Source organism: Musa acuminata, chromosome BXJ3-5 (genome assembly GCF_036884655.1).
Source record: "Musa acuminata AAA Group cultivar baxijiao chromosome BXJ3-5, Cavendish_Baxijiao_AAA, whole genome shotgun sequence".
Taxonomy (NCBI): domain Eukaryota; kingdom Viridiplantae; phylum Streptophyta; class Magnoliopsida; order Zingiberales; family Musaceae; genus Musa; species Musa acuminata.
Window position 1 is genome coordinate 36,221,030 of NC_088353.1, and position 23,638 is coordinate 36,244,667.

Genomic DNA, 23,638 nt, shown 5'->3' on the forward strand with positions numbered 1-23,638 from the left:
TTCCTTGTCAAAACTGCGGCGCAGTGATGGCCAAGCATCTGAAAGCTACAATGAATTGTCCCCTACCTCTCTCTCTCTCTCTCTCTCTCTCTGTGTTCTGCCACTCTTCAAAGAAACAAAAGGAGTGCCGTGTTCATTCGGGAGAGAGAAAAGCAGCTGTCCAGACACACACACACACACTCTCTCTCTCCCTTTCTTCTCCTTTTTATTTCTTTCTTTTTTATTCCCCCACACGCCCACAATTAAAAGGAAGAGCCATGTCTCTCTCTCGGCCACCGACGACTTCAACTCCACCCATCACACTATAATTATTGTATCGTTGTTATTAGCGTGTAACTATTTGTTGTTGTCTTATAAGCACAGAGAGAGAGAGAGAGAGAGAGCGAGGGGGGAAAAAGGAGATCTTTTTTTCTCTTTCTCGGACACAGTGGGTTGGCGATGGGGTCTTGTTGCTCGTCCCTGCTACAGGGGGACCACCAACCGGCGACGGCGCCGGCAGCGGCGGAGCAGCAGAACAATCACCTCCATTCGAACCACCAGCAGCAGCAGCGGCGGTCGTTCTCGGTCGAAGCAGGAGAGGGCGGCGGCGGCGGTGGGGAGGTGACGGCCTTCGCTGAGTTCTCTTTGGCCGAGCTCAAGGCGGCGACGAACGGGTTCAGTGCGGAGAACATCGTGTCCGAGAGCGGCGACAAGGCTCCCAACCTCGTCTACAAGGGCCGGTTGCAGAACCGGCGGTGGATCGCCGTCAAGAAGTTCACCAGGACGGCCTGGCCTGATCCCAAGCAGTTCGCTGTTAGCTCCTCTCCCCCAACATCGATTGCTTCTCGTTGGATTCTGTTTCGTTGGTTGATATTTTGGAGCTCTTTGTAAGAACAAAAAAGAGGAACTTTTGATTGAGATTGCAGGAGGAGGCTTGGGGCGTCGGTAAACTGAGGCACCGGAGACTGGCGAATTTGATTGGGTACTGCTGTGAAGGTGATGAGAGGCTTCTTGTTGCCGAGTATATGCCCAATGACACCCTTGCCAAGCATCTTTTCCACTGTATGGTTCCTCAGGCTTTTCTTTTCCTTGTTGATCCTATTCTATGTTTCTTCTGTAATAATTGTGTAAAATGGTTGTATCTTGATCATTTAGGTAAAAAGTAGTCTCAGATATGGAAATGGAAGCTTGTGTTGGGTAAAGAAAGCTCTACGCTTCAGATTCCTGCCTCTGTTATATGCAATGTTGCCGAACCTTTATTTGTCAGCTGGTCTTAGATTATCTGCTTGTACCTACTTCCACATTGCAAGTATTACTAATTGGTTGTAGCTATAGTCGGCAATCCTTCCATAAGTTCTTATGGGGTTTGAGTCAAAATTCCTCCTTTTCCTTTATTAGTTCAGACCTATCCTTGAATACAAGGTTAAGGCAAGTTGGCAATTCTTCCTTAAGCAGTTATGGAGTTTGAGTCAAGATGCCTCCTTTGCCTTTATTAGGTCAGACCTAATTATCAACCATCCTTGAGTACAAGGTTACGGCAACCTGTAATAATCAGAACTGACCAGCAGTAATGCGAATCACCATCAAGGATATGTCTTATTTAATGAAAATTTGTTTTTGGAAAATGCAAGGTTTGCATTAATATTGTGAGATATATAGTCTTTAACATAACAGATACAGCCATAAAAGCTTTAGTATAGATTAAAATAAATTAATATGCATTTGTCAAGGAATGATATGTACATCATTACTTTTAAGTTCCTTCTGTTGTGCTTTTAGGGTGCCTGTGACATTTGGAAGCTGATTATTTTTTTTCAATCTCTTTGCTTCAATAGGGGAAAATCAGTCTATTGGATGGGCCATGCGTCTCAGGGTCTCTTTCTGTATTGCCGAAGCCTTAGAATATTGTAGCAACGAGGGACACCCGTTATATCATGATCTAAACGCATACAGAGTCCTTTTTGATGAGGTGACAAGTTTTTCTTCTCTTTTCATAATTGACTAATACTAGGTGTTTTTGTATGCTCTGGCAAGATAGTTTAATGGTTACGACTGCATGTCTCGTACTAATCACAGTAATTGCAATTACATGTATGTGTATTTGGCACAGCAGCGTACTGGTTAATGTGACATGTCTTGATAATGACTATAGGTAGCAAAAACTTTGATTTGAACGGAAGAGATTTTTCTAGTATGGACTAGGTCCAATTTTAGTAATCCTACACTACCGTGATTTTCGTATTTGTTCCTTCCTCTTTCCTTTCCTGTTATGGTTCCTTGCTGTAGTCCAAGGTTACTAGCAATTCTAAAGTTATGATTAAACAGGTGCCTTTTGAACTCCACATCTTTTTGTCACAGTGAACTATCTCCATCTTGTGATTCCTCCTTTATATGTTTTGTATTTTTCATATCAGATAATAATAACCTTAGAAGAAAGATGTACCTTGCCCAAGGAAATATATGGGTACAGTTGATATGCATTGTAGTTAGGGCATCAAGAAGGTGCATGCCTTCGAACAATTATCTTAACCTGAGTTAAGGCATTTCAGTATTTTTCTAGAGTTGATCAGAAAAGTTTCAGTCCCAGTATCTATTCGGGAATCATGTCTTTTTTTGTCTGGTTAACTTAGTTGTATTTTTTGTCACTTCCTGAAATATTTTTTTCTTCATATATTTCTATACGTTCAGAGCCAAATAGATAAACATCACTTTATTCATCATTTATAAATATTTATTATAATTTATTTATTTCATTAAATCATAAGTAAAAAAGTAAACATAGTGATGTCAACTTCAAGAAGAATCCAAGTGGCTCTACCTAGCGGTAGAGGAAGGTTTGCTCTTCACTGGAATCTGATTTAGTACTAGAGGGAGACTGCTCTGAAAATCAAAAACAAAGAAAATTCGGCAACGCTGAGTAGGAACCCCAAAAGTCAACTCAAAATGAGTACATGATCAAAATTCAATCAATCATCCCATTGGCGTATTTTAAATACCCGAAGGAGCACTCCCCTAACAGCGAATGGAGAGGCTTTATCCTACAGGATAAGTTTGTGTTCTCCCAACAGTGGATGGAGGCAAACTCATATCACACTCCCAACAGTGGATGGAGTGGTGTCTCTCACCCGCCAAAGTGGGGACACGTTCCTCCTAATAGCGGATGGAGGAACCGTCCAGCCGCCACGTCTGACGGCCCGCTAATCCCCGAAGGGAATCACCCTATCTGCTCTCGCTAGGGAAATAACATAATTTCACACTGGTCATGTCCATATTAGAATGAAATAACACATTTAAAACATCTCTTTCAAATATCATCAATATCAAATAATACAAATTAGTCCTCAATTGACTTGAACCCTAGTTCAATCGATCCAATTGAACTCAATTTACTAGAACCTAACTAAACCGATCTCTAATCCTCATTTAACTGGTCAGGAACCACCCTAGACTAGTATAATCTGGACTATATTAGGTTTAATTTAGGTTAAACTTACTTGAATAAGTCAATCAATTCGGAATCACCCTGAATCAATCTAGACTAATTAAGCCTAGTTTAGTTCAATCAATATTTGGGCTCAAATCCAACAACAATATTGGGCTAGATTGGGCCAACCCATCTACTGGTCATGTGCATTATATATGACTGGGCATACATGACACAAAGCTGGCCCAGCCCTAGCCTATGGACTGGTCATGTGCGTCATATGTGATTGCTAATGATGGTTGGACTGGGTTAGCCTATGGGCCGAGGCCTAATCCGTGGGTTGGGCCTAGCCTACGGGCTAGGCCTAGTCTACTGACTAGGCCTGGCCAGTGGGCTGTGGCCTGACCTATGGGTTGGCCTAGCGTGTGAGCAATTTCAATCAAATTCATATCTAATTTCATACCACAACATATATTTACTAATAATTATATAAATAAAAGCATAATAACACATTAAAAGATAGATTGAGAGATAAGCTTTAATACAAAAAAATAATCTTTTAAATTCAAATAGAAATCATACTTTCTAACACATGTATAATTTCAACATATTCTAGTCAAATAAATTTTGAATCATACAGAATAGCACATTTTAAATTTCAGATAAAAGAATATCAAAATTTTAGATAACATATTTTAATCTAATAGAAATTCTAATCCAGATGAGATTAAAGATAAGTTATAATGTCAAGAAATATCATATATTTAATACATAAAATATGTAAATTTTTAACATGTTCAAATCTAAAAATAAAAACCTTAAACATGGGTTCAACATTTAAATAATCAAAATAAAAACTAAAACATTTATTTTCAAGAAAAGTAGGGAAACCTACCTCTCGTCAGCAGAGTGTAACTCATCGTTCCTCCCATTGTTGGTTTCGGCTAAGTGAGGAACAAATGAGAGAAATCCCTTCCCTTAAATAGGAGAGGGTGAGTCTCCATTAAAGAAAATTTATTTTTATTTTTATATTTATTTAATATGAATTATTTATAGTTAATATACTAATAAATATGATATCACCCTATTTGGAATGCTAATAGTTATTTCCTAATTCGTATTAACAAATAAAAAAATAGATTAAGATTTCTTTAATTACAATGGCAAGTAAGGAAAAAATTTAATTCCTAACTTAATTATTTGATTTGATTACATTTTTCTTTCGAAAGTTTCATTGTCAAAAGGTGACTAAAATTTTTTTTTGCATATTTGCGCTTTGCAGGATGGTGATTCCCGTCTTTCTTGTTTTGGTCTCATGAAAAACAGCCGGGATGGGAAAAGTTACAGCACAAACCTAGCTTACACGCCACCAGAGTATTTGAGAAATGGTATCGCTGCTGTTACCAATAGGATTTTTTAAAAAAAAGGTTTTGGATATTTAGTTAATTATTTCAGTTGAAGTGTATGCGTTTATGCTTGGTGAAAGACTTTGCTGCATTTATGTTTGCTACTTGTTATGGCTTTTGTCTCCATATACAAATCATAATAGTGCATAATTATCTTAAGAAATTTGATGGACTTATAGGGGTCATCGTGACATATGTTGGCATTTATAATTTGCCAATTAATGTGTTGCCCTGTGATCAATTTAAAAGTTGAGTGAAAAGTAAAATACATTAGAATGCTACTACTAATGGGTCTGGGAGAATCAGAAAACTCCATATCAATGGATGAGTTTAGGAAAACACATTCACGACTCTGCATGATCTTGTGTTATCTCATGATGGTCAAGATGCCGAGGAACTTTAAGAGAACCGATAATTTGCTGAGATTACTAAAAAGAGATGAGCACCTTAATCTTGATGCGCTGAAAAGCACCATAAAGCATGGAAAAAAGGTAAATAAGTTGACTAGATAGCAAAATGTTCTTCTTCTAAACTCACATTTAAATCCAAGATACAAAGAAGTTTTTGGGACGATACATTTTAAAAATAGCCAGCAGTAGATAAGCATGTGTGGGTGTGGATCCAAGGAAGCATTTATGTTCAAAATATGAAGGTAGGGAGAAGGGAGAACTTAGATAGACTTCTTTTCTTCTTCTTTTTCCTCTTCACTTCTCTCCTTTTCGTCTTTTCCTTTTCTCTGATCTCCTTTTCTAAGGCCTGTTAAATATGGTTTGAATGGCATCCTCAGTTGCCTGATTCAAACCTTGGTAAATCCGTTGACCTCTTTCTTTCTCTCGCAATTCCCCCCTCTTTCAGGGCACTGGCAACAATGGCAATATGCCATGGCAGCAGCATGCGGCAAGACTGATGTGGGCAGCTGCACACCAGAAGGCCAACAGTTTCAGGTAGCTTGGACTTGTCCTCTCTTCCTCCTCTCCTCATCCTCCTCTTGACCTTCCGCCTGCTACCATTGCCTCTTGTCAATGTCACATTGTCAGGAGTTGCAGTTTCTATGAGTTTCCATTCTGAATCATGTGTCTGTGATGTGGAAGTGATGATGTTGGCCAGTTATATATGTCTAGATTCTAAGGTCAACCCCTATTAAGTAAATATTGAAGAACCAAAACTTGTATGAATTAGAAATTTTATTTGTACATGAATTTCAAACATGATTAATATTATAGCTTTCAAATAGTACCTAATAATTTTTAACATGCCTTGGTTAATACTGTTAAAAAATGTATTTTTGTGTTATAATATTGAAATTACTGTTATTTGATATATTTTATTAATTTAATACAGTATTTTTTATACCAAATGGAAACTTGCAATGCCAGTCCAGAAATAATCAGAATTTTGTTTCCACAGGGAGAGTCACACCGGAAAGTGTGATATTTAGCTTTGGTACTGTCCTGTTGGACCTTCTCAGTGGAAAGCGCATTCCTCCAACTCATGTAAGCATTTTAGCTTGGGAAATTTACCTAGAAAAGCCCCTTCTTCTCAGAAATGACAAAAAAGTCTTCCAGTATTTGAAAATATCAAATTGTGCTTCTTTTCTTCAATTTTATATTTGACCTTTGATTTTTCAATCAGATCAAGGAGTGAAAGGAAGAAAGAGCGAAAGAAAGAAAGAGGGAGAGAGTAACAGGTAGGTAACCACTTAAAAACACGAGAAGAAAAAAAAAAGGAGGGTAAAATTGTAGGATAACACAAAATATAGCACCCATTGGAACCTTTCAGATGTGGGGCTCTTTAACTTCTTTACAAGCATTATAATATATTGTTGCTGATATATTAGAACTCAAAGATAATCTATTTTATAATGAACCTAAAAAGGTTATCAACATTAGTTTCCTCAACTTTTATGGCTTAGTGGATGGCATAGTTAGCATCCAAAGATCCAATGTTGGCAAGATGTCTGTCCATCATTGGACAGAATAGCAATAACGAACTCATGTAACTAACCTGAGGCAATATTGATGGGGCCATGATAATCAAACTAACATATGGGTTTCACTCAACTTTCGAGAAACTGTTTGGACAAATGTGAAAAACCTTAGGCCAATGATTTCACTTAGTGACCATAATGATCCATATGATACTTACACGTAAGAGCTGCACCAAGTCATGCACATGTCAACATAGCACTTGTACAATTTTCTTGCCAAATCGGCATGTACTGTGCTGACAAGTTACCTACAAGTGGCTATGCCATTGAACAGAAAACTGTACCATTGGCAATATGTTTTTATTCATCGTGATCATTTTATTGCGCATATAAAGGTGCATTAGCTTGAGTAATTCTTTCTTTCAGGCACTTGACATGATAAGAGGGAAAAATATCTTAGTATTAATGGATTCACACTTGGAGGGGAATTTCTCAACAGAGGAGGCAACTACGCTTGTTGACCTTGCTTCCCAGTGCTTACAATATGAACCTAGGGATCGGCCCAACACAAAGAAGCTGGTGGCTGCTCTTGCACCACTGCAAACCAAGTCAGAGGTAAGGCCTTATTTTGGCTATTATTGGTACCGTGTATATGGGTCTGGAAACATTTCGTAACTTGCCGTCTAGCAAGTATGATGGGAAAAACACATTAAGCAAGTATTGAGACACCAATCAAAGGCATAAATAGTAATGGTTGTTAGTATAGTTTGTGTTAAGAAAGTTGTTAAACCAAGTAGTTAAACCTTAGTGTAGCATGGTAATTTAGTAGTTGGATACCAATGCCACTATAAATCAGGTACCTTATTGGTCTGGGTTAGGATCCATATCATTTTTGTCCCTCATGCCAATATGTGGCTATTCTGCTAGCATTGTATCAATTAACACAAAGCATTAGGGACTATTAGTTAATAACCCTTGCAGACAAGTCAGGTTTGGTTTTATGAAATTTGCTTCGTCTACTAGTTCTAATCCTCTTGTCGAATTGCAGAAATGACACTGCCATTCATCTTTGGCATTTTCTTGTAGGCATAAATCATTGAACTTTTCTAGATGGGCTTAATAAGGATAGATTATACTTGCAACTTAACAAAGTCTGCCTGGTGTGTTGGTCATTACTCATTAGTTTTATGGTTCTGTGCTCTTTCACAAAAACAATAGATGATCTTCTGCTTTATCATTAGTCACTAGTTTGAACTATGGCATTAGTTCTTTGAATTAGAAAAAATGCTTAAAAAGCTGTAATATTATTATTTTGACTTAAAATAACATTGACATCTTGGTGTATGGAGATACATTTGTACTTGTGTTGCCATGAAATGTGCACACACTGTTAGGCTTTTGATGTGCATCTTTTGCATCCAATGATATGTCTCTGATTGCAGACACCATCTTATGTTATGCTTGGGATCCAAAAGCACGAGGAAGCACCCGCCACACCGCAGCACCCACTTTCCCCAATGGGAGAAGCTTGCAGTAGAATGGACCTCACCGCCATCCATCAGATTTTGGTAATGACACACTACAAAGACGATGAAGGGACCAACGAGGTAAATATGACACTTAGAATTATATGCGACTTCTGCTTTATATTTACCAATTTATATTTGGCCCGCATAGTCTGCTTGAAAACTGAAAATAATGCATTTTCTTTTCCTTTTGCAACAGCTATCATTCCAGGAGTGGACACAGCAGATGAGGGATATACTGGAGGCCAGAAGACGGGGGGACTTTGCATTCCGTGATAAAGATTTTAAGGCAGCAATTGAGTGCTACTCTCAGGTACCATGTGTGCTGTGGTCTGTAACTTAACTATATTATCTGGTTATGTGGTATATTTAGTTCTTGAAAGTTACTCGTCATATTCTCAGAATCACCAGCACTAAACATCTGACTTGCTTTGTGTCTCAACAAAATGAAGCTTTAATGCTATTTAGGGGCTGGTTTTGCATTTTGGTGATGAATGTTGGTATTTATTATCATTCCTGCTTTGCTTATACAGTTCATAGATGTGGGAACAATGATCTCGCCTACGGTTTACGCAAGACGTAGCCTGTGCCATCTAATGTGTGATCACCATGATGCTGCATTGCGGGATGCAATGCAAGCACAGTGCGTCTACCCCGATTGGCCCACAGCATTCTACATGCAGGCAGCTGCTCTGGCCAAGCTGAACATGCAAAGTGATGCGGTCGATATGTTGCAGGAAGCCTCCATGCTAGAAGAGAAGAGGCAAAAGGGTGGGAAAGGTTCCTAAGAGCAGTTCAACATCTGATGGCTACAAATTTCCACTGGCTTTTTTTCCGACAAAAATTATTGTGTCAATTCCTGTGATTATTGTGCCTTTCGGAGTAAATGTATTATATCGAATTCGCTCTGATTATATTAATACATTGGTGTGCCATTTGTTGTGCATTTTTTGACCTAAATGTATATGAACATTCAGCCAAAACAGACTGGCTGCACTTTTTTAGAAAATTATGTTTTCATTTATCATTGGAGCTTTGCAACCCTCCAATACTTAGATGTGTGTGTTCGTATATTTACCTTATCATGCAAAGCATTTCCAGTCATCTCCTTGTATAACTTGGTACATGTTTATGACACTATCTTTGGAACCTGTAACAAGAAGATCTACACTTTCTACAGCAAATCTTCTCGTGTTTTGATTGGTAGGTTCGAGGAAGAACAGTGAACGAGCCCCATGAGTTCCTAGTGAGACAGTAAGACTTCACCAAGACGACATGGTCCCGAGTGGCCGAGGAAGATGAGAAAGTTAACGTAAGCAGCTCTTTGGAATCATTGCATGCATGAAGACAGAATTCTCCTATACGTAGAACCCACGTCTTTGGCATACGAAACCTCCTGTACGTCAAGCATGCATGTGATGGCTATTATTCACCTTCTTCCTCACGTTCTGTGTTTGTGTTGCATACGTTCTTGAGAGCATGCAAAAGAATCTACAGGACTGGTAGGTTTAAAGAGGAAGAAGGAACCAAAAGCCCTTAGCTTTTCTCTATATAAGCATGCAACCTTCCTCACTCTTTCTCCACGACGGCGCCCGATATTTGAAGGATGGGAGTTTGGGAGACAACAGCCATCGTTAGCTTGGCCTTCTTGCTCAGCTGCGTGGGGAACGTTCATGGTGATGGTACTGTGAGCTCCATTATCACCAAATCTCTCTTCGAGGAGATGCTGAAACATCGGAACGATGCTTCGTGCCCTGCGAAAGGCTTCTACACCTACGATGCCTTCGTTAAGGCCGCCTCTTCATTCCCACACTTCGGAACCTACGGTCAGAATGAAACCCGTAAACGGGAGCTTGCTGCATTCTTTGCGCAGACCTCTCATGAAACCACAGGTTAATCTCTTCTAACCATCACTGGTGCTTCTCCCTGTTCTTATCTGAATCATCTGTCTTCTGTTGTTGCTATAGGCGGATGGGAGACTGCACCTGATGGCCCTTCCTCTTATGGCTACTGCTACAAGGAAGAGAAAGATCCAAAGAAGGATTACTGCGACAAGAAAGCAACGCAATGGCCATGCGCTCCGGGGAAACGCTACTACGGTCGAGGACCGATTCAGATCTCATAGTAAGGAGTCTCGTCGAATCTCGAACACGATCTCTGTATCTGCTACTGCGCTTATCCTTCGTTCTGGTGTCGTGACTGCAGCAACTACAACTACGGCCAAGCTGGGAAAGCTATAGGCAAGGATCTCCTCAACGACCCCGATCTGGTGTCGAAGGATCCGGTGATCTCGTTCAAGACGGCGATATGGTTCTGGATGACACCGCAGTTGCCGAAGCCGTCGTGCCACAATGTGATGACGGGGAAGTGGAAGCCGTCGAAGGAGGACGAGGCTGCGGGAAGGCATCCAGGGTTTGGCGTGACGACCAACATCATCAATGGAGCACTCGAGTGTGGGCAGCACTCTAAGGCTTCCACAGACAGGATCGAGTACTTCAAGAGATACTGCATGTTGCTTGGCGTGACCACCGGAGAACATCTTGGCTGCGGCAAGCAAAAGCCTTTTGCTTGAGCTTCCACTCAATTAAGTCCATGCGGAGTACTCTCTGTCCTATAAGGACATCTATCTACATAGAGAATAAAAGATGACAGATATGAACATCATGTACTGCCATTTAATATGGAGAAATCATACGCATGGCTATGCTACTGATCTATCGATATATATATATATATATACATATATTTGGAGCAGAATTACTGGCTATTATAGATAAATTGCTGATGCATGGATGTCACTAAATGCCATGACATTTCATTTAGATGAGACAAGTATGTCTATGATTGCTATATCCGAACATATGTTTATGTGCAGGAGAACCTATAATTGCTATTATCAAAAGAGAACACAATTAATGGTCTATTTATCCTTTCTCACAATTATGACAGAGCGATTTCTCGAGAAAAAACCTCACATTTTTATGTTTTTTTTCTTTCTTTTAGCCTACATAGAGCTTTTCCTTTTTAAAGTAACCAAAATGGCTTCATAGAATAATTTGTCTGAGGACTTGAGTGGTCTTGGATAGAAATTATTGAGGATTTTAAATATATTCTAACATAAATGATGCTAAAATTTTTAACTTTTTACTAATTAATAGTCTTAAAATATAGATTTAATGTATTGAAAAATTTTGTAGTCTTTATATATATATATATATATATATATATATATATATATATATATATATATATATATATTGTGGACAAACGATAATAAGAAAAAAGAGGTAATACCCAATTATAGTATTCTTGAATGGGTTACCGTGTTTATGTTTAGTAAACGTTATTAAGAAAAAATACTGTAACCAAATGGGTGAAATTTCTTTTTTCTTCTTTATTTTGTGATAGTAAGGATATCTTGATCATTTTGCAAAGGAAAAAAATGATTTTCTATAGGTACAAAAAAAAAACGAAAAGAAAAAAAGTTTACTCTGAAAAAGACATAATATATGGAATTTTTCTCAAAAAATTATAAATTTTATATCATCGTTACTCAGTATTAATGATAAGAGAGAGAAAGAAAGAGCTATAAATAATGCATCGTATGTGATAGGACTCAAAAGTAGAATCACTCCGATTAATTACATATTACTTGTGATCCTTATATTTACGAAAACGAAACATTAAAATTATTATATAAATTTTAAAAAATAATTTTATAAAATAAAAAAATTTATTAGATTAACGAGGTTAATGTTTCACTTTCGTAGATATAGAGATCTCAATATAACTTTTAAAAATATAAAAATTAAATTACTAAAAATAACTACTTGAAAAAAAAAAAAAAACACTTATATGCCATGCTCATCACCGAATAGATCTCGAGGCACAGTGTCTTTGCAGTCTTCGATCGACTTCGCCCTCCTCTTTCTCCACTACCAAAGTCCATACATGCTTCATTAGTGTCCCTCTGATGGGAGTGTGGAAGGTGGCCATTGTCGGCTTGGCCTTTTGGCTGAGCTCCTCCGAGAGGGTTCATGACCGGCATGCGATCTCCATCATCATCAGCTACTCACTCTCCGACGAGATGCTGAAGCATCGAAACGATGCCATCTGCGCGCCGCAATGGGCTTCTACACCTACGAAGCCTTCGTCCAGTCTGCCAATTCACTTCCAGGCTTTGGAACGGCCGGTGAATTCGAGACTCGGAAATGTGAGGTTGCTGCGTTCTTTCCATTCTATATATTCAGTTTTTAATTCATAATCATGCGAGATTATTTATTCGACATACGAATATTCTTTTAATATCATGTGCTATATTGAGATTTTAATATTATTCATATCGAATTAGAACCAAATTGGTTTGAGTTAATATTACCCGTCATATAAATCTCTAAATATTATATTAATATTTTAATAATATATCATTTCTTATCTTTCATATATAAACTCTAATACTATATTTTTAATATTTTAATATTATTACTATCAACTATTTCAATATTTATTTCATGAATTTATAACCTAAATTACATATACATAGACCAAATGGAGATAAAAATTTCAACATCACCTCAAAGATTCTTAATATTTTTCTTAAATTATATATATATATATATATATATATATATATATATATATATATATATATATATATATATATATATATATATATATATATATATATATATATATATATATATATATATATATATATATATATAGTCTCCCAAGTCAAATATTCTGTCTTGTCTCTTATTTCCTGGGGGTTGGACGTGAGGATTGACCTGTTCTTAAAACGTTGTAAGAATACGAAAGGGGATCAGCAGCGAGATTGAATTGGACTAAGCTTTTCCCTGGTTGGATTAGATTAGATCAACATGGAAATTGCCTCATCCATCCTAACCAAAAGATTGATAGATTGCATGATTTTTTGTTTTTGTTTTTTGCAGAATAAGATGCACAAATCTAATATTAGCTTACTCCTACTTGTTTCTTCCTGAATCACACAGGAGGAACAGTCTGTTAACTTGAGATCAAAGCATCAGAAGCAGAGTTGTTGAATCCCTGGCGCATATTCTTGAAGCAGGATTAATGCTCCCGAGTCAATGCTGAAGACTCTTCTGTACAGCAACGTGGTTCATGGTGTAGTTAGAAGTTGAGGGTGTTGGCATATGGCGACCAGTGGTCCATCCATGGCTGCGTGATGAAGGGTTCCTGCATCCACTCCACGCCGGCCGAGGAAGAAGACACCTCCACTTCTTTTACCACCTCTTCCTTCGTCTCCTTCACTTCGCCGGAATCTAATGGATTCGATGGACTGTGGTAGTTGTCTTGATCAGAGTTGCATGCCTTGGTGTCTTCTTCCTTTGCTGCTCTCTGCTCCAACTCCTTCAGTGATGTGGCCTTCCTGTACACCTTGCACAGCACCATGTGCTCCTGCAACGAAAGCCACATGGAATATGAGCGTCAAAGCCATCGATCTTCGACCCTGCCTCTGTTCATCGAGGAAAACGTATCACCACGAGGGGCACGCCGGCGGAGGTGCAGTCCTCCTGCAGCCGGTACTCGTTCATGATCCAGTCGGTCCTGGTGCCCCGCGGCGCGCGGCCCCGGTAGAACACCAGCGTCTTCTTCAGCCCGATGACCCGCCTCGGCTCCGCCGCGCTCCGGATCGTTCGGTCCGACCCTGTCGCCTTCCAGAACCCCCCCTCGGTCCTCCGGCTCGGCCGCCCTCCGCTCCGGCTCTTCCGCTCCCTCGGCACGAAGAAGTACCACTCCCTCTCCCCGATCTTGGCCAACCCTGAAGCCAATCAACACGACATGACCTCTGATCTACTTGCCGAGCTATACCAATGGGTGGGTAGACCAACCTGGGAGCTCCCATGGGTCATGGCGGTAGATGTCGAGGACGCCAATGATGTCAAAGCTGGCGCTCTCGCCGGTGGCGACTCGCCTGAGATAGAAATCCAAGAGCTGCTCCTCCGTTGGATGGAACCGGAAACCAGGTAGCTCAAATCCCAGGACTGTTCTCTCCATTGATTCCTGCCGCTGCTACGGCTGCTGTTCTTCGCCACTGTCAACTAAACTACAAGTCAGTTTGTGTGCGTCTCCCACGAGAAAGAATGGTAGGTTTCTTCAAGTGTCTTTATAGAGTCGGAAAGGCCATGAAACTATCGTCGTCCTTAATTTGACCGATTCCTAATCCCTTCGATCGAATCTACTTTGTGTGCAGTTTCTATGCAATTCTTCTTACTTACAGTAGATCGATAAAAGAAGTCCTTCCACTTTGATCCGAAGAATGTAGACTCACTCTATCACTAAATGCGTTGACTCTTCACACGCACCCAACAATTTTGGAAGCAAAAAGAGGTGAGAAGGGGGATGAGATAGAATGCTTCGAATCACACCCCTACTGCTTCACAACTTCCCGAGTCCTCCTCAAGTCTTCACGACTTTGTGGTGTCCTGAAATGTCTGCAAGTGAGTCAATCAATCTTCCAAGGAGACAATTTCCGCGTCCCTGCGTCCAAGTCAATGTGGAAGTCTTTGTAGTGGTCGACTGACGAAGACCCAAATCCAGATTGACGCAAACTCTATAACTATCAGAGATTTATTGAATCCTGAGAAGACCCACCATGGTGTATCTTAGAATACTATTACAATTAACTTCCTTCAGTTTGGTGCACTATTTCTGTGACTTCAATCAAACAATAATTTAGACTGCTATAAATTATTGTTTTATGGAAAAAGGAATGAAGAGATGAAGAAGGGCTCAGATTGGAGGAATTGGCACTCCTTCATGACTGCCTCCTGCTATAAACCAGGTGATGTCCTGTTAAGAAATGTCATTTGACTTTGATCTTTTCATGTGATAATAACATAGGAAGGGATCATCAGATCAAACCTTTAGATTGTTCTTTAAAGTTTAAACACCATCCAGTCAGATCCACCAAAATAGTAGATGATTTCATGGGTTGAATTCAGTCCACACTAGTGAATCCAAAAATATATGCAATCACAAGCACCATATAGATTGTCGACGAGTACAAGAAACAGTTGTACAACAATTGTCCTGATTGACAAAACATTCGAGTCACATCTGTTTCTCTTCTTCATGTCTTTTCACACAACCATGTGTCCCCAAGGATTTTGGTGGGATTTTGGTGGCACTGTTAAGATCTAGAATAAATTTAGGAGTACAAAGACGAACCAAGCATTGATAAATCAAGCTATGCCAGCCTGAACAAACCTAAGAAAGAAGAAATTAAAAGAATGTACAAGAAACTATGACAAAATCTTGAGAGCACCGAATGCGCTCCTTCAATCGATCAGGTACACGAAAGGAACTGTACATTTCTGTTATCTGAGGCTTTATATACAGTCTGAATCTTGTATTTAGTCTCCTAAGATCAAAGCACAAAGAATTCATGTTAAGACAAAACATCAGCAACAAAGAAAACATGCAGAAGAAATTGAAAAAAAAAAAAAGTAAAAAATATTGCTTATTTTTCTTAATTTATCTGGATCAGTTTGTTCTATTCTTACCTTTTTGTCTGAGTCCTTTGGGCTTCTCCTTTCCTCCTTGTGTGTCTACTGTAAGCAGTTCTTCTGCAAGGTTCTTGAAGATGTAAAAATAATTGGACTATAGAATAGTTATGACAACATTCTGCTAATCTGAAAGTACTTCATCCAACTCTGGATCCTCTTGTCTGATGAAGACATCATACTCTGATTCGGTTCCATTGGAGAAACTTCTGCCTAAAGGTGTATTTTCTCCATAATCCAAGTCAATCCAGTCTGAGTCCTCATTGCTAGAATGGTAGTCTATCGCTTCTCCAGCACTTCTGCTTACATTGCTTATTCCATTTTTATGGCTAACCTCAGTCCGATCATTAGAATTAGAATGTGCTGCCACCTTAGAACCTTCACATATGCATGCTGCAGGGTACTCGTGGAATTCACCTCTGCCAGGTCTTAGCTCATCGGGCTCTCCCATGAATCCTTTCTGAAAAGTGCGGACTTTGGAGGAGAAGGTTTCCCAAGTCATGTTGGTTCTGTTCGGGAACAAGGAGTAGAGTTTCTTAGCATTTGGTCGTATAGTCCTCTTGTGTCCAAAATATCTCCTGTTGAAAGATGTCAATGCAAATGGAGTTAGAGAACCTGAACTTTCCTTTCATGTATGAGACACTCACTATGAATAATAGAGCTACCTTCGACCAGCCAATATCCTGGCCATGTTGCCATTGTTGTTGGTCACAAATACATCACTGCCATCACATACGATGAAATCAAGCGCAGCCATACGAGATGAATACGATGAGAATGGTGCCAATTCCTCCTCGGTTGCTAAGGTTTCTTTTGAATGAAAATTTGGAAATAGTGTCTTTAGAGGTGCTAATGTCTCCTCTCCTCCATATATCTCACCAGATGCCACATAGAGGTGAACATCGTTTCCAAAGCCCAAAGCCCTAAGCATAAGACCTATTTCTTCTGGTGTAAGTGGACATTTACCATGTCGGCGTTCCTTTTCTGGGTTTCTGGTCTGCACAAAGAACTTGGACGTTAAAATGAAAGGTAACAAGGAAACAATGCTTTTGCAATCTATTCAATAAGTTCAAAAGCAGAAGATGTTAGCTTGCTTGGTTGGTAAAAATTTTGACTATTGCTATCAAATCCTGTCTTCATCGCTTACCCTTTGTAAAGAAAAAACCAAGGGACTGAAAAGCACTGACTTACATGTAAGGATTTCCACCGCTTGCGTATGGCACCCAATTCTGTTTTTTCCTTTTCTCCTCCTCCATAATAGCACCCAGAGAAGGCAAGCATATCAGGTTCAAATCTGTCAATTATCAGTATGACACATGTATCATAGATCTTCTATATTGCCATCATTAAACTACAGAAAATAGTTATTGTGCTAGCTCTATGATTTAAAATCACAGTAATAGAAAAAAAAAAGTGTGCATAAGTTCAGATAATTTAATTGCAAATCTGAGAATTTTTCATCCAAATACCACATTGTTTGAAACATGTATCAGAAAAGGAGCATGCTACCATAAGGTTGCCTGCATTTTTTAATGTAACATGACAAATTCTCAATTCTTCAACGTGAAAAAGGGATGCATGCAACATTTTCTTTTATTTTTTAAATGAATTTTGACTATGAGCGACATAGACAGAAGAAATAGAATAAACAAAATGGAGATGGCAAATAATAACTGAATATATAAGTACTCGACAAGAAGTTTTCTCGAAAGTTTGACCGTAATAGGATAAGAAGGTTCAATATCATTCTAAAGCTAGTGCAAGAGACATAGGAATGAGTTTTAAGGCAAGTTGTGTGCACCAAGATTTCCAAATCAGATGCATCATTTCAACTATATACGAGTTCATAAACCAGCAGTTTCAAGGTCACCCAAATGATGGAATGTCATGTCTGACTATATTTGTATTTCAAATTTGATGCAGAAATGGAACTGGATTACAGTCTCGAAAATGCTTATAACATCAAGAATGAGAATTAGTGCACACAGTTTCCAAGTGTTATATAAGAATTCACCGAATTAACATGATAAAAATGAGAATGAATGCAGAAAAATTAGCACAGCTTCCAAAGAATGAAGGATAAAAGCAAACACTTGACATTTTGGTCATATTTTATGAAATTATTCTGTATCTAAATCTGGAAATATACTCTCACAGTAGAAACATGTTAAGAAGAGCTAAACAGATGTATCTGGATCCAAAGGTAACAATCAAAGACATGACCACCCTGTTATGCTCTTACCTTAGATGAAGGGCAATAAAGTGTTTGCTTTTAGCCTTCATTCTTTGGATCAGCGTATCACCCATTGCTTGTATCTGATCTGTGAATTTCAAGCTATGATAATTTACTCTGCATCTCAATTTCTGAAGATCGGTCTCCAACTTGTTTGAAAGCCTATAGTCAAACTTTGTCAGCTTAACAACCTGCAATTCATGGAAGATGAGAATTGGGTTTGCAAACAAAGACAACCTAAAAATAGATGCACCAGAAATCAGTTATTTCTCAAATGGAATTCACATGCTAATGAAATAGATGCACCAGAAATCAGTAAAGAAATTTTACGTGTGGAAAATAATTATCAGAGACATTGGTAATTTTCATCACTTAGGGCGCTATATATTCATGATATTGCTCTTGATAACAAATAATTAATGGCAGAAGTTGTTTGTCAGCATTAATTTAACACATTTGTCTTTGGGGGTTGGCTTTATGGCCAGATCAACACAAGTTCTATTACAAACAGCAATAGATTATCTAATTATATTCCTATATGAAGTTAATTTAAAATAGATCAGAACATGTTAACAAATCTCAAAACGTCAACCCTTGTAAATAGAATTCTAATGCATCTTTGACATAGCAACCCCAATGTTGATAAACCTTGGCAGTGAGCAATACTTCTTAAGGAAATATAACAAAGACTTGACACAGGTTATTCCACATGCATCAACACATAAGATAGTTTGTAAGCTCAATTAATCCCTGAGATGGAATCTGCATAGCTAGTTCCAGTATAACTCATACAAGAGCGTTCTCTTTGAAGCAAATACAATTATTCCTGAAAGAAGGATCTGAAACTCGAGTATTTACATAAGCTTGCCAATGTTAAAAAGAAATAAAACAATACTAATAAATTTAACTTACAATAACAAAAGAGGATAAATTTCAAGTATAACCAAAGATTCTGCAATAAATCCTCCAATCTAGTTTGGTACTTTAATATTGTTAATTTTTTTCTAGATCCTACTTCAGGATTCACTTTTAGGACTTTTCAAGATGATCCTTAGAGAACTTCAAGACTAGAAAGTTAGATAAACAGCATATTACCCTTTCCTATTTACTGAAATTAAAGTCCATGTGCATAATATACAAATGCCACTTCTTAATAAAGTTCAAAAAATTAAAAGAAAAAGATAAAAAAGAAAATAATATTTCATTTATCTATAAAAGAAGAAAAAAAATAGTCTATTTTATTGCAAATAGCTCACATGCTTCTTCGTAAGTGCAGGCAGCACTCGACTTTCATAGCATCTCGGGGTGCACTTCCTTGGAACACGCATGGTATAAGGAGTCCGAATTATCTTCCCACCCTTTTCAGGGAGTTGTTTAATAATCTTGACATCCTTTCTGAGAGTTCCAATGAACCAATCAACATCAAAGATGTCTGCAAAATCACTGTAACATAGAGATCATGGGAGAACAAAATACTTCAGTGCTCAATTAAAAAAAATTAGTGCAATTGGTCTGCTAGTAGTTGATATTTTGAGAAAGGAAAAAAAAATACAGCATTTGCTTTCAGAAAGGTAGACTATTTGAAACAGACCTGGCATCTTTCCAGAAAGATTTCTGATCAAGGATAGGGACAACAAGTGTAGCATTTAAAATTCGAGCTGCAACAACAGCATCAGTTATCTGCATGTAACAGTATTTCAAAATTTTCTACATTAGTAATCTTATGCAATTATTTCCATATTGAACATAGGAAACTAGAAAATCTACAGGAGAATAAACTAGCAAATCTACACTCCATGAAAGCAACACCAAACAGCAAAATATTGATGCTGTCTAGTTCCATCAATCGAACGCCATCATATTCCCCTAACAATAGAACAGGTCTGTCAGCTTTTATACAATGCTTCACTTATATGTAATCAAAGAACCGAAATCAGATAAACTGTTTTGAGCGTCATCTACATATCAAGGGGTTCATTCAGTGACTCAAATCTTTATGCCCATTAGTGAAACTAAAGGATGCCTGCTCATTCATGCATTCCTCATATGCTCTCACTATCGTATCAGCAAAAGATGTGCTTATCCAGATGGGCCACACAAACTATGTTTATTCACTGGTACACAAGCGACCAAGCAGATGTACAAGCCAGACAGTACTCTCCTTGTCCATGCATATATGAAACCCCTTGTGGATGTTCGTTCAGGTGTATAATCCATGTTGAAAGACCACTTTCTAAAGCTACAAAAGGATTTTAACCCTAGATGTATCTCTATTGACAATAACTTCAGGAAGAACAGAACAGTTTTCATTTATGTACATCAGAAACACAGCTAATGAACATACATATTGCAAGAAAAGTCCCTAATAGATTGAGGCGATCAAAACGTTTCTTTTGGCACATAATGAAACGTGCTTTTCAACATAGTCAGATGTAAAAACATAAACTAAAGTTAAAAGCATGATTTTTTGCCCTTGTCCACAGAAAGTAGTATTTATTTGTTTGTGCAGGGCACATAATAATCATTTGGCATGATCATGAAACAAAGACATCATTATGAGGGAAAGACAACAAATCATTAAGACAAATCTTATATTCTACCTAGGAAAACAATACAGGGAGTCTTTAAGTAGACAAGTGAAGAGTTAATATCTCAAGTATGTTAGGTATGATATCATAAAATAATATGCCATACATAATGCACCAACTATTTGGAGTCGGCTACATAAATCTGTTCTTGCCATTGAGCATTAGGTATGATCTCAGCTAAAATGTTGAAAAAGAGGCTATGGCATTAAATAGATGGTCCTTATAGTTGATTTTAGTAAGATTTCATTAAACATGCTGTAAAACTATAATGCAAATTTGAAGCTTGTGAAAAGAGGTGGACCGAGACAATGGTAAAATTAATGAACCAAAGTCAATTACTGCAGTCATTATTGGTTGGTATTTTGCAGCAGATCTTAAGAGACAATAGCTGAAACTTTACCAAGGTCTGACTAGTTGTTGGAACTTCTTGCCCTACGGTAGGCTAGATAGCTGTTTCTGTGTTGCATTACCGTTCTTAGATTTGAGGTTTAACCACATGCTAACAGAAAAACGGAGCAACCTAAGGCCAATCTTACTGTGTTCAATTTGAATGAGATGTATTGATATGATAGAAATAGGACAATGAACAATTTCTTTAATGGAGTCTTTAAAGATGCTCTTTGCATCAAAGTGTTATAAGATTTCTCAATAGTTTAAAAAAAAAAATCCTACAGATAGACATCTCCCATGTCAAAGAAGACATTGTGATAAACTACTACTTTTTATTGTCTCTTTTGTGGGATGTGACCATCCAGTCTACTCCGAAAGTAATTTGTCCACAAAAATTACATGAGAAGAATTATTCGAGGCCACTTTTTTTTTTTTTTTGATAAACCCAGAAATAATTTGTCCTAAATTTTCCAAACTTGCACAGCATTGAACTTCATCAAAAATTAAAGAAAAAACAAAGAAAGAAAATACTTTTTGTCTGACGATTGCCCCAGAAAAGATGTACCCATCAACACACACAAGAAAAGGTTGGAACATGTCAACTCACCCCCGTTCGTTGTTGATTTAATCCTCCACTAGTTGCAATCATCAAGTACCTATTGGGCAGAGTGTTGGATTCAGCTGCTGCAAAATGATATCGAGATCAATATCAGACAACCAAATCTCATGAGACGTTAATATCGTACCAATCCGAATAAACGTGATCGGAGGCTGAGAAAACGAATGCAGAATCAATCCAACAAATCAGAAGAACTCTTCAATCGGAACAAAGTCAAAACATCATTCTGCAACTAGTTTCGCCGGCCAAGAAACAAAACAGACCAAAACAAGAACAGCACGTACTCGCGAACCCACTGCTTGCGTTGCTGCATCCGTAGTAATCTTTAGAGAGCTTCGAAGCCCAAAGGTCAGCCACCGGGCCGCCTCCTCCACTCTACGTAGTCATACCATCCAAACAAATCGATACCATGGAAGAATCAAAAGAGGCAAAAGATCCAACTTTGCAGCAAATCAAGCACCAAGAAAACGCACCGGGACACGGAAAACATCGATCGCGCCGGCGGCATTCCTCCGTACCTCCACCGGATTCTTGAGCTGCAAGCCAATGATGTCAGAGTAGAGGAACGACGAGGAGGAACGGGTCAAAACGAGAGCCTTCGACGACCGTACCAAGATGGAGGAAGGCTTGGTGCGGGGGGTCGGCGCGGCGGTGGGCGACGACGCGAGGAGGGAGTGGGAGGCGAGGACGAGGAGGAGGAGCAGTGCGGCGGCGGAGAGGGCAGCCGGCACGGACACCGACGGGACCACCCTCCTCTCCGGGCGGCGCCGCCTCTGCAACCCCATCTGCGCTCTGTCGCCTCTTCCTCTCTCTCTCTCTCTCTCTCTCTCTCTCTCTCTCTCTCTCTCTTCTCTGATACTGGGTCGATTCCTTACACTTGCTCTTCTGCAACTCCTCGTGCAATCCTCATAGGAGTTGACACCAACCAACCCACGAGCACAGCTTGCAATGAGAATACCCAATAGAAAAAGAAGAAGAGACGGAGAGAAAGACGAGTACTTGAAATCGATGTACAAATTTTGAATTTGCGATTTGGTGAAGTGATAAGAGTAAATAATGGAGGCAGAAGAAGAAGAAGAAGACACGAGAAAGCGAAAGAAAGTAAATCGAATTAGATATACAATTTCGACATTATAACAATATTTAATTAAACAGATAATGAAGAAAAGAAATAAAAATAAATCATAAACATGAAAACGAACAAACAAACAAACAAACAAACAGTTAATAAGGCTAAGAATCATAGACTAATGTGGGCTATTTTTAATGGTTCATTTAGTTAATGAGACTGGTTTTCCAAGTCTCATCCATCCATCCATCCATCCATCCATCCATCAGTCCACATCCTAATAACGATGATGTATCGAACCTTTGTTGTCTCAGATTAGTTGGGGGGAGATAAGATGGTGCTGTTGAAATGGTTGTAATGTGATTGATATGATGCTGCTGAATTATTATTATTATTATGCTGCTGAATTATTTACTTCCAAACTTTATATCAATTTGATTACTAATTAAATGATAAAAGTTAGATATGTCATGAATATTATTCGAGTTGTCTTCTCTAAAATAGTAAAGCATATTCTTTTGACTTGAGGTTTGGAGGATGCCGTTTTATCTTTAAATATAATAATTTTTTTTATAAAAATAAATAATAAAAAGATATTATTTAATAAATAAAATAAATAAATAAATAATAGGGGGGGAAAAAAAATAATACAGGAGAATCAACCTCTCATGTGGCTTAGTTGTAACTAATGACACCATTTGCATAGATGACTCTCATGAGCAACCCAAAAGTCTCATGTCATGTTCTAAGGAATTAGATCTCACCCAGAGATTGAGTGGTGTCATCTGACTTCAGCAGTGTACATATCTTAGAAAAGAGGAAATGGATTGGGCATCAGATGCATGCATGGGACCCCCACAAAGCTTCTTCACCTAAAGGGCAAGCTAAGAATCCAGCATGATGAGAGTGTGTGTGTGTGTGTGTGTGTGT

The 23,638-nt window shown here is 38.4% G+C and overlaps 4 protein-coding genes across 7 annotated transcripts; 2 read left to right on the forward strand and 2 right to left on the reverse strand.

Moving 5' to 3' along the window:
- Positions 1-218: 218 nt before the first annotated feature.
- LOC103985783 (serine/threonine-protein kinase BSK1) lies at positions 219-9,289 on the forward strand. Of its 2 annotated transcripts, XM_009403612.3 has the most exons (9): positions 232-792; positions 906-1,041; positions 1,815-1,948; positions 4,686-4,791; positions 6,217-6,302; positions 7,163-7,351; positions 8,179-8,343; positions 8,462-8,575; positions 8,796-9,289. In XM_009403612.3, exons 1-9 carry the CDS (start codon positions 439-441, stop codon positions 9,048-9,050), a joined length of 1,539 nt encoding a protein of 512 aa, XP_009401887.2. In that variant the 5' UTR covers positions 232-438; the 3' UTR covers positions 9,051-9,289. The 2 variants fall into 2 exon arrangements, with proteins under 2 accessions (XP_009401888.2, XP_009401887.2); XM_009403613.3 differs by lacking the exon at positions 7,163-7,351 and having other exon boundaries at positions 219-792.
- Positions 9,290-9,846: 557 nt separating this feature from the next.
- Positions 9,847-10,977, forward strand: LOC103985781 (basic endochitinase-like). Its single transcript, XM_009403611.2, has 3 exons — positions 9,847-10,154; positions 10,230-10,386; positions 10,468-10,977. The coding sequence occupies exons 1-3, from the start codon at positions 9,869-9,871 to the stop codon at positions 10,832-10,834; spliced, it is 810 nt and encodes a 269-aa protein (XP_009401886.2). The 5' UTR covers positions 9,847-9,868; the 3' UTR covers positions 10,835-10,977.
- Positions 10,978-13,221: 2,244 nt separating this feature from the next.
- On the reverse strand, positions 13,222-14,706 carry LOC135639023 (NAC domain-containing protein 22-like). 2 transcript variants are annotated; one of them, XM_065152718.1, is made up of 3 exons: positions 14,136-14,706; positions 13,788-14,065; positions 13,222-13,701 (listed from the first exon to the last, which is right to left on the reverse strand). In XM_065152718.1, exons 1-3 carry the CDS (start codon positions 14,299-14,301, stop codon positions 13,414-13,416), a joined length of 732 nt encoding a protein of 243 aa, XP_065008790.1. In that variant the 5' UTR covers positions 14,302-14,706; the 3' UTR covers positions 13,222-13,413. The 2 variants fall into 2 exon arrangements, with proteins under 2 accessions (XP_065008790.1, XP_065008789.1); XM_065152717.1 differs by having other exon boundaries at positions 13,785-14,065; positions 14,136-14,702.
- A 552-nt stretch (positions 14,707-15,258) lies between these two features.
- Positions 15,259-22,679, reverse strand: LOC135639022 (protein ROOT HAIR SPECIFIC 17-like). Of its 2 annotated transcripts, XM_065152716.1 has the most exons (11): positions 22,251-22,677; positions 22,113-22,175; positions 21,924-22,014; positions 21,628-21,704; positions 19,634-19,722; positions 19,299-19,485; positions 18,052-18,233; positions 17,001-17,103; positions 16,475-16,806; positions 15,810-16,387; positions 15,259-15,667 (listed from the first exon to the last, which is right to left on the reverse strand). In XM_065152716.1, exons 1-10 carry the CDS (start codon positions 22,422-22,424, stop codon positions 15,934-15,936), a joined length of 1,752 nt encoding a protein of 583 aa, XP_065008788.1. In that variant the 5' UTR covers positions 22,425-22,677; the 3' UTR covers positions 15,259-15,667; positions 15,810-15,933. The 2 variants fall into 2 exon arrangements, with proteins under 2 accessions (XP_065008788.1, XP_065008787.1); XM_065152715.1 differs by having other exon boundaries at positions 22,113-22,679.
- Positions 22,680-23,638: the final 959 nt, after the last annotated feature.